The following is a 10,310-nucleotide window of genomic DNA, read 5'->3' on the forward strand; positions in this document are numbered from 1 at the left end:
AACCCGGCAAGGAACTGGTGCTGAGGAGCATGGTTTAGGGAGTGATAGGAATGGTTGGACTCGATGACCCAGTGGGTCCCTTCCAACCTAGTCATTCTATGATTCCATGATTCTATGGTATTCCGTGCTGGTTTTGTGCTGTGTCTACACCAGGAGGCCTTGGTCACAAGTACACAGCCCTTCCAAAAGTGACTCAGTTGAGTTCTGCCTGCTCAAAAGGCCATGGTGATTGCCAGGAGGTTCTGCTGGGAAGTTGTCCATCACCATGGCAAAGCTTAGCAGGGGCTCTGCAATCCCACTGGTGACTTTGTGCTGGTGGTCTAGGGAGGCAGATGTTTCTGCTGCTGGTTGCATCAGCTCTGGTGACCTCGGGATGAGTAAACCTGGGTCTGAGTTTAGTTACGAAGAAAGTGATGGCCTTTTTGAGCATGGCTATGGTGGCTGAGGTACAGACAGAAAGGATAATGTCTACCATCTGTGTAATTCAGGCTGGTGGAAATCTGGTATGGTTCCACCAGAGATGGTCCTGGTCCATATCTCCTGGGCCAGGCCTCTTTCTCACCCTTGTGTGCCCTCATATGGTTAGTGAGGAACACAATGGTCAGCTTTTGGGTGGGATGGAAGAAGTGTTGGTTCCTGAAAGCGGAATAAATACCCAAGGCTCCTCCTACAAATCCCTAGCACCCAGACCTTGATGGGACATCTGCTTTTTAGCACTCAAGAAGATGCACTTGATTCTCTCCATACTCAAACTTTTCTTCTTCCTGCAGGCAACGCGAGCTGCATTTCCCTCCAAACCCAGTGCTCATCAGCCTGGTTCCCAGCCCGTCAACATTGTCCACCCTCTTCGCCCAGCTCCCCACTCCATCCCTCCGCGCCCGAGAGACCCAAAGCCTGCCAGGCCACCTCCACCACGCAGCAAATCGCCCATGGGCCACACCAAACCAGTCATCTCCCAGGCTAAGGTGCCACCTCCGAAGAAACCTCTTCCCTGCAGCCCCGTGAGGACCCCACTGGTGAGCTTTGCTGGCTGGCCGTGTTTTCCTGCCAGGCTCATAGAAACTTGCTGCATTTTGGCTGCCCAGGGGGTCTTTTGGGTTGGAAACTATTGGGAAGCTGTCATGCCACCCTAAGAGAGAAATCTGTTTGCAATGGTGAAGAAAGCTGAGTAAATAATGAGACTATTTTAAGGTAGTTTGGATATTGTTATATGCTTGGAAGCATTTGGCCCAGAAAGCCAACTGTGTCCTGGGCTGCATCCAAAGCAGCGTGGCCAGCAGGGTGAGGGAGGGGATTCTGCCCCTCTGTTCTGCTCTCATTAGACCCCACATGGAGTCTTGTGTTCAGTTCTGGAATCCCCAACACACGAAGGACATAGATCTGTTGGATCAAGTCCAGAGGAGGTCATGGAGATGATCCAAGGCCTTGAGCATCTCCCATGTGAGGCCAGGCTGAGAGAGTTGGGGTTGTTCAGCCTGGAGAAGAGAAGGCTCCAAGGAGACCTTAGAGCAGTTTCCAGTACCTGAAGGAGCTCCAGGAAAGCTGGGGAGGCGCTCTTGATCAGGGAGTGCATGGATAGAATGAGGAGGAATGGTTTTAGGCTGAAAGGGGAGATTGAGATGTGATCTTAGGAAGAAACAGTTTCTTGTCAGGGTGGTGAGGCCCTGGCCCAGGTTACCCAGAGAAGTTGTGGCTGCCCCATCCCTGGAGGTGTTCAGGGTCAGGTTGGATGGGGCTTGGAGCAACCTGATCCAGTGGGAGGTGTCCCTGCCCACGGCAGGGGGTTGGAACTGGATGAGCTTTAAGGTCCCTTCCAACTCAAACTGTTCTATGATTCTGTGATCTCAAGTCTGCAGCAGGGGTGTGAGGTTTGTAGGAACTCCTTTGAGGATGTTCTCTCCCCATACACTTTGTGATCACAGGTCGTTCCAAAGCACCAGCCCCCACGTCGGCCACTACCTGGAAGTCCTTTTCTGGCCAAAGAATTGCCTCCTGCACATGGACAGACCCTGCTGGTCATGGTCCCTCCTACCAACTTCAAGACATCGGGTACAAGTGCCATGAGCCACCCCACCAGGCCATTAAAGTAAGTCTAAAGAGGATTTGCGCTACCTCTCCCAACTGTTGGGTCCTGCAGGTGGACACAGTGAGCGAAGTCTTGAGGGTCATGTCTGTGTGGGACATTCCAAATGTCACTAGGGTGTGCTTTGATCTGCTTCTCATGGTGTCTTCACCATAACCCGGGTTTCTCCTTCTCCTCCCTGGTATGTACCGGCCAGGGTGGGGAGAAGCAGATGAAATGCTCTCTGCTCTGAGCCGTGTGGGTCTGTGCGCGGTGCTGGAGCTACAGAGCAGTTCAAAGCCCACCAGCTTCGGGGTAACTGGTCTGTAGGACATTGAGGATCTTTGATATGGAGCATGTGGGGGCAGCACTGACAGCTAAGAAGGAAATCAAAAGATGTCCCAAATTCTTCTGCCTGGGGAGCAATCACAACCAAAGTGTTTGTCCAGATGGAGACACTGTGTGCATAAACAAACCTGTTCCCATGCTCCCTCTTGCGTGGTGCAGGAGAAGAACCTGCCCACCCAAGCAAGGTGCCTGTGGGTGCATGGGGTTGGCAGCCATGCCTCCACCTAGTAGGACTCTATAGTGTTTGGCCAAGGTTGGCCAGCGGTGACCAAGGTTGGGACTTTGGGTCTTATAGGTCCTGGTGGGTTAAGTCAGATGCCATCCTTTGGAGTTGTGTATAGCGCGGAGCATGGAGAGCGCTGTTGGTGAGCTGCTGGGGGACAGTGGAGTGATGTATATTGATGCTCTGTTTCATCTTTCCTCCCTACAGACCGATGCCACCTCAAAGGTGAGTCACAGACACCGTGCAGGCCAACACAGGGATGGTCTTTGCTGCTTGTAAGACATGGCTCTTGACTAAAAACTGGTCTGAGACCCAAAAAGTAGGGATTAAATGTTCCCCTTCCCAGAGGCTCTTAGATGAGCAGAACAAAGCCCCTCTGAATACCCAGACAACAGCAGGGCTTGGACACCTATGTCCAAGGGAATGGAGGACATGGGCATTCAAGTTTGGAGCTGGGAGATTCAGTCCAAGCCCTCTACAATATCACCACTACTTTCAGCTAAAAATCCTCTGGAATCAGGTCATTAAAATCTCAGGAGATCATGCTGGCATCTGCTCCTGCTAGCCAGGCTTGTGGGCCACATCCAGGCACCATGCTGGACTGAAGCTGGCCTTCATCCACAGATGATCTGCTTTGCTAGTTACTTCTTTGACCCTTGTGGACCATTTTAGTTTCCCGTGTCTTTGTAGTTGCCACCCCAAGGAGGCTGAATATGCCCAAAATTTCTCAGTGTTACTCAATCCCCATGGCCCATCTCTTCTAGCAGATAAACCAGGCCTGTTCTGTGGTCCCAAAAGAGAAAGATTTGGCACATCTTGGCAGCCAAACTCTGCTCCCTCCCCAGATGGTGTAGTTTTGTTCTTGCTGGCCCTGGCCATCCTCTCTTGAAGTGGTGCCCATGTTAAAAAGCGTTGCCTGGTAAGGCCAGACGCGTGCCAGGGAGAAGGACATGCCCATATCCTGGTTTGGATTCATCACTTGATATTACCAACAGAGTAAGAGAGAACCAGGGTCCTATTTCCTCTCCTAGATGGATGAGGTGAGTTTCATAATTCCCAGGATGGACTATAGATTCCATGTTGGTTTGGTTGATTGGGTGACATCTCTTGATAGTGCACAAACCACCTTGGCTGGTTTTGGGAAGCTGAGAGCAGTGACCCCTTCAGGAACATGATTACTGCAGTTGGTGGGCTCCCAGCATTCAGTGCTGGTGGCACCACATGCTTTGGTAGATTCTGCGTCCTACAGGGGTCTTGAGGGAAGGCAAACACAAGAAAACACCTCAAAGTGATACAACTCAGGGTTGTATCTTTGAGAGAGGACATGAGTGACCATGATAGTGCCAGGTCCCCTCTGGTCTCAGGTTCAGCAGCTGGTCTGTCTTCCCTGAGCTGTTGGAGGATGGTTGTGGTGGATGCACTCACATGAGTTGTCTCATTTCTCCTTCTCGCTCTAGGCCAGTCCCAGCCATCAAAGCCCAATCAACCTCCTTTCTCTTGAAGAAGTGACGAACCAAGGACACCTTAAGCCCATCCTTCCTGAGCTGGCTCTCCTGATTTGCACTGCTGCTGGCGACAGGGGTCTTTTATTCCTCTCTTTTATTTGTCTTTTGATACCAGAGGACTATTTTTATAAGACAGAATATGCACAAAAACTGTAGTGGTGGGAGGGGAGGAGAGGGGAAATCGGTACCGTGACATAACTAAGGGTTAAGCTGTTCGTGGGGTTACCACGATGGAGACTCCAGCATCGCTTCCTGGCCGATTTATCCCCCCCAGCTTTAGTTTCTTCTTGTCATTGCACATGGGCTGGGATGGGATGACTTGGGGTCAAATGAACATCTGACACTGATGAAAGATGCTGATGACAGCGGCAGCGAAAGCCATGTAATATCCTTCTAGCTACCTCCTCCTTCTCCTCCAGGCCCACCCACCCATTGCTGCCAGAGTTCAATGCTGGGCCTTGTCTCCAGGGAGACATTTGCCATGAAAGAAAAGTGGTTTCCAGTTTGGACTTTGCCATACAGTGCTGGGACATTTCCATGAAGCATCCAAGCTCTCAGGCTCCTCCTGGCCTCCCGCCTGGTTGCACAGGAAATAGCAGTGACAATCCTGGGGCCGTACCTGGAAGGAGAAACCATCTGAGAAACGGTTCAATGTCTGAACTGCTGGTGGCAGCTGGTTCCCAAGGTGCTTTCAAGGGGCTCGGGAGCCCTCCATAAACATTGCATGTTCCCTGCTCGTGGGGCAAGCCCAGCAGTGGCTCTGTGAGCTGCTAACACTCTGCTGTCCAAAGGGGGAAGGAGCCACAAGCCGGGAACAAGAGCAGGAAGACCTCCTTCCTGCATCATTGGCTTGCCCAAAGGCCTTGGCCAAGCCATTGCATTTCTCTGTGCCTCAGTTCCCCTCGTCTGTAAAACGGGGGGTAAATACCTACCTCACAGGGGTGTTGTGAGGTTTAACAAAGTGATATCTTGAAAGGGCTTTACAATCCTCAGATGAAAGGTGCTGTTGACCTGCACAGTGCTACACCGTGCCACTTTCCTGTGACTTGACATGCGGCTCTGTCAGGGTCTGAAATGAAAACAAAGGCTTTCTACAGTCCTCTGGCTCCTCTGACTCGTTCCTTGCTCAGAAGTCCTCTGAGCCTTTAGACACCAAGGACTCTGGGTCTCCCACCACACCAGTGCAAACAGATATCCTTGGAACCCCTTCTGTTACCTCTTAAACCTGGGATCATTCGGTCCGACTGTATGTGCCATGGCAGCTGCCCTGGTGTAGATCCCATCTCTCCTAGGACAAAATCTGCCCCTCTGCTGTGTTTTCCTGAGACCTCATCTGCAGCCCTGCGTCCAGGTCTGGAGTCCTCAGCACAGCAAGGACATGGAGCTGTCAGAACGAGTCCAGCAGAGGCCATGTACATGATGTGAGGGCTGGAGCAACTCCCAGACGAGGACAGGATGAGAGAGTTGGGGTTGTTCAGCTTTGAGGAGGCTCCAGGGAGACCTTAGAGCAGCTTCCAGTACTGAAAAGGGCTCCAGGAAAGCTGAGGAGGGGCTCTTGATCAGGATGTGCAGGGATAGGGCGAGGGGAACAGTTCTAAGCTGAAAGAGGGGAGATTGAGATGAGATCTTGGGAAGAAATGTTCTCTTGTGAGCGTGGTGAGGCCCTGGTCCAGGTTACCCAGAGAAGTTGTGGCTGCCCCATCCCTGGAGGTGTTCCAGGCCAGGCTGGATGGGGCTTTGAGCAACCTGATCCAGTGGGGGAGGAGGTAGGGGTGGAACTGGATGATCTTTAAGGACCTTTCCTACCAAACCTTTCTATGATTCTATGAAATTTGAGATGTGTCCAACAAATACAAAGGTTGTTGATGGTGTAGACTCAGGGACACCCCTCAGGAAACTCTTCTGGTGTTTCCTTATCCCACGTTAAAAAATGTGGTGCTCTGCAGGTTGTGGTTAGGGCCACCTCGACCTAAACTGTCCTTACTTTTTTCTGATTGGAATTTGTTTCAAAGTCTTTGGTCACACATATGTGTCTTCTCTGAAGACCTCTGGTACCTCCTTATTTTTCCTGGTCGGTGGATATCCAGGCAGGATGTAGGATCCAGCAGAGCTTCTTACTCTGATAACAAGTCACAGAATCATTTAGGTTGAGAGAGACCTCTTGACATCATCCTCAGATGACCTCCAGAAGGCAGGAGAACTGTATTGGTCTCTAAACCTCCCCAGAGTTCCATTCTTTTCAGTGATCTCCCAAGAACATCTGACATGGTCAGACTTGAGGGAGAGCCTACAGAGTTCCTGGAGAGGTGAACTCTGCCCCCTGCCTGTGAATGGCCTCCCTTCTACTGTCCAGTATAAGTTCTAGCAGAGAGTTAAACAGTTGGAGAGAGTTTGGAGAAGTTGCTGCAATGATGAAGTGGTTGGAGAAACTCTTCTCAATGAGTTGGATCTTCTCTGAACAAGGGTTATGAGAGGTGGCTGAGGCACCTGGGGTTGTTTATCCTGGAGAAGAGGAGGATGAGAGGAGACCTTCTCACTGTCTACAACTCCCTGAAAGGAGGTTGTAGCGAGGTGGGGTTGGTATCTTCTACCAGTGATAGGTGACAGGACTAGAGTAAATGGCTTCAAGTTGCACCAGGGCAGGTTCAGACTGGACATCAGGAAAACTTTCTTCATGGAAAGGGTTCTCATGCCGTGGCAGAGGCTGCCCAGGGAGGTGGTGGAGTCCCCATCCCTGGAGATGTTTAAAAGCCGGGTAGATGAGGTGCTCAGGGATTTGGTTTAGTAGTGTACAGGTACGGGTAGACTCGATGATCTCCAAGGTCTTTCCAACCAAATGATTCTATGATTCTGTGACACTAGATGGCAGCAGATGATCATCATATCCTTTGTTCCGCTGCCTTCTGTGTTGTTCTTGGGATTTCCAAGGACCAGATCCTCAAGTGCAGCTTTTCTCCTTGCCCTTTCTCCCCTACTCCATCATCTGCAAATCCACTTAGAGGGTGATCTGGGCATGAAAGCTGTTAAGCGTCTCTGGCGACTTGTTGAGTTTGAAGACCATCCAAATGGAGCTTTCCCATTTATAAAGGGGTCCTCGGCCAGTATGGGTACCTTTGGAATATGACATTAGGAGAGCTGAAAAAACACAGCCTTCACTGTACAGTGTCTTCAGCATCAAAGGCACCTTCTTGGCTACCAGAGCCTTGCTCAGACAGCATGTGCTTGGTGAGGGGGAAAGGAGAAGGCTCTCATGGAGGCATCTTGGCTCCATCATTTCGTTGAAGCCTGGGGGCACTGAGATGAGCCATCGTAGTCCCATCTGGTGCTTCCATGTCTTTCAGTGTTCCTAAAGTGGAAGAGGCTGTGGGACAGAGGATCAGACCACTTGTAACTTCATCATCTTGATGTTTCTGGGTGTTTGTCCCAGCTTTGCTGCTCTATAGGCAAACTCATATATCCTGTCTGTCCACATACGTACTTCAAGGTAGACACCAGCACCAAAGTGAATACATTGAGTGCTGTAACCTTCTCTAGCCCATCTGCATGATTTCTAGCATTGCCTTGGATGTCTCTTGTGACAAAAGTCTCCGCAAAATGCTGCATATGCCGGGATTTGGGATACCATTTCCCCTCCAGTCAGGTAAGGAGAACCTGGAACCATGATTATGGAGATGTATACTGAAACTGCCCACCTCCAATGAGGTCTTGAGCAAGGGCTGAGGCCCTTAGGTGAGTGAAACATCTCCAACAGTGTCTCTCTCTCTCTCTCTTCTTGGCCACCTGGGCACACTGCTGGCTCATGTTCAGTCAGCTGTTAACCATTACCCCCAGGTCTTTCTCCTCCATGCAGCTCTCCAGCCACTCTTCCCCAAGTCTGTAGCACTGCACAGGGTTGTTGTGCCCCAAGTGCACGCTCCAGAGCCTCAACATCCTTCTTGTGCTGTACTCGGCACTGGTGAGACCGCACCTCGAGTAGTGTGTTCAGTTCTGGGCCCCTCACCACAAGAAGGATGTTGAGGCTCTGGAGAGTGTCCAGAGAAGAGCAACGAAGCTGGTGAGGGGCTGGAGAACAAGTCTTATGAGGAGAAGCTGAGGGACCTGGGGTTGTTTAGCCTGGAGAAGAGGAGGCTGAGGGGAGACCTCATTGCTCTCTACAACTACCTGAAAGGAGATTGTAGAGAGGAGGGAGCTGGGCTCTTCTCCCAAGTGACTGAGGACAGGACAAGAGGGAATGGCCTGAAGCTCCGCCAGGGGAGGTTCAGGTTGGATATCAGAAAAAAAAATCTTCACGGAAAGAGTCGTCGGGCACTGGAACAGCTGCCCAGGGAGGGGGTGGAGTCGCCTTCCCTGGAGGTGTTTCAGGAACGGGTGGATGAAGTGCTTAGGGACATGGTTTAAGGGAGTGTTAGGAATGGTTGGACTCAATGATCCTTTCCAACCTGGCAATTCTATGATTCTATGATTCTATGATTCTCTGCCTCCATGCCTCAGTTCCCCTCGGTTTGTGAAGTGGAACCGTAAGTTCTTGATCTGTCCCGTCCATTCCCTGTCCTGCCCAGTCACCCTGGGGTGCAAGAACCCCAGCAAGGGGACAAATCCTGACCCACGGCAGCTCCATGGGCTTTTAGCCTGCTTGAGCTCTGCAGAGGTTTCCAAGGGATGAAGGGGGGTGTGGAGAAAGGATCGAGCAATTGAGAGTCCCCATTGATTGAGTGGCTTCCAGTGAGCTTCAGAGACTGGGGGGCTGGATCACACTGGGGAAGTCATCTTGGGACAAGAAATGCCCTCCTTGCCTCCTCTGAGCCTGAATTTCAAAGTGCATTGAGTTTGCACCGAGTTCATTTGGGGGTGTCCTGGCACCAGGGGTGCAGCATGAGGTGACATCGTGAGCGTAAAATATAAAACCCACTTTCTTTTTATTTTGGTTATTTAGTGCTGCATCCTGGGGTGGAAGAGATGAGGGAGATGGACACCTGAAGTGGGACCAGCTGCAGGCAGGCAACGCATTCATGAGCGCCCAGAGCTGCAGGCAGACAGCACATGTACAGAGCCAGAGGAAAAAAAAAAGAAAATGAAGTAAAAAAGGGGAAAAAAAAGCACTGAAGCGGTTAATGAAGAAGCTCTTGCAGCTGAGAAAGTTGAACCATTCATCATCTTCCAGTGCCTTTTTCTTTCCTTTTACTTCATTTGTCTTTGGCAGAAGCCGATTGCTCTCTCCACCCGTTCCTGCTGTTCGGGGGCCGGTGTTCCCTCCTTGCAGCCAAGAATGGTCCCATTAAAAATGAAAGTATAAAGCACAGCTTGATTTTAATTCACTGCGTCAACATTTCTATATGTACAGAGAGAAGGAGAGAAATAAATTTGCAATATTATACCCACACACGCTCGCACATGCTAAAGACCAGGGTCTTGTTGAGTGTTATCACTGAAGTGTTGCCTAAAGCTGATGTCTTATCTTTCTAATTTCCAAGTATTTTTGAAAGAAGTGAGTGTCTTTCAAATCTTGGCACTATGAAGTACAAAGAGAGCTTGGAGATGAAGTGCTTTTGGGTCAGCAGTGGCAAAGTGGGATGCGTTTGTCCCTCTCCAACTTTCCTTTCAGTTTTAAAGACTTGCTCAGAGATACAAATGAAGGAATAGCTGCAGGTTTGGTCGATGTTTGGAGCTTTGTTCAGTGGCTTTGTGGTGATCTTGATGCAAAACCACTGCTTCTGCTGCCCATCATGGTTTGAAGAACACCGGTGAATGAAGGTAGGGCTGTACCTGGTTATCAGAATAAGTGCGACGTACCTGCTTTGGTCCCAGATCCTTAGCTAAGATAATCAAACAAAACTGTTCCAAAAAAAGTAAGATTAGGAAGTTGGAGAATGTAGAAACGGGTGGAAACACCACAGTGTGGCTTCAAATGTGCTGCATAGAATGGTTTGGGTTGGAAGGGGCCTTAAAGATCATCTAATTCCACTCACTGGAATAGGTTGCCATGGGAAGTTGTGTCTGTCCCATCCCTGGAGGTGTTCAAGGCCAAGTTGGATAGGGCCTTGGGCAGCCTGATCCAGTGGGATATTCCTGCCCATGGCAGGGGGTTGGAACAAGATGATCTTTAAGGTCCCTTCCAACCCAAACTATTCTATGATACTATGATCTTATGATTCTACGAAGGTTGGGATGCTGC

At 50.3% G+C, this 10,310-nt stretch overlaps 1 protein-coding gene across 3 annotated transcripts in view; it reads left to right on the forward strand.

Annotated features, from left to right (window-relative positions):
- ADAM33 (ADAM metallopeptidase domain 33) overlaps positions 1-5,242 on the forward strand; it is a 44,586-nt gene extending 39,344 nt beyond the window's left edge. For all 3 annotated transcript variants that reach the window (XM_054064421.1, XM_054064420.1, XM_009565731.2), the window contains exons 21-24: positions 771-1,016; positions 1,923-2,086; positions 2,841-2,858; positions 4,091-5,242. In XM_054064421.1, coding sequence (XP_053920396.1) covers positions 771-1,016; positions 1,923-2,086; positions 2,841-2,858; positions 4,091-4,142 — 480 coding nt within the window. In that variant the 3' untranslated portion in view covers positions 4,143-5,242. The remainder of the gene's footprint in view (positions 1-770; positions 1,017-1,922; positions 2,087-2,840; positions 2,859-4,090) is intronic.
- The last annotated feature ends 5,068 nt before the right edge of the window (positions 5,243-10,310 follow it).

This window comes from Cuculus canorus, chromosome 4 (genome assembly GCF_017976375.1).
Source record: "Cuculus canorus isolate bCucCan1 chromosome 4, bCucCan1.pri, whole genome shotgun sequence".
Taxonomy (NCBI): Eukaryota; Metazoa; Chordata; class Aves; order Cuculiformes; family Cuculidae; genus Cuculus; species Cuculus canorus.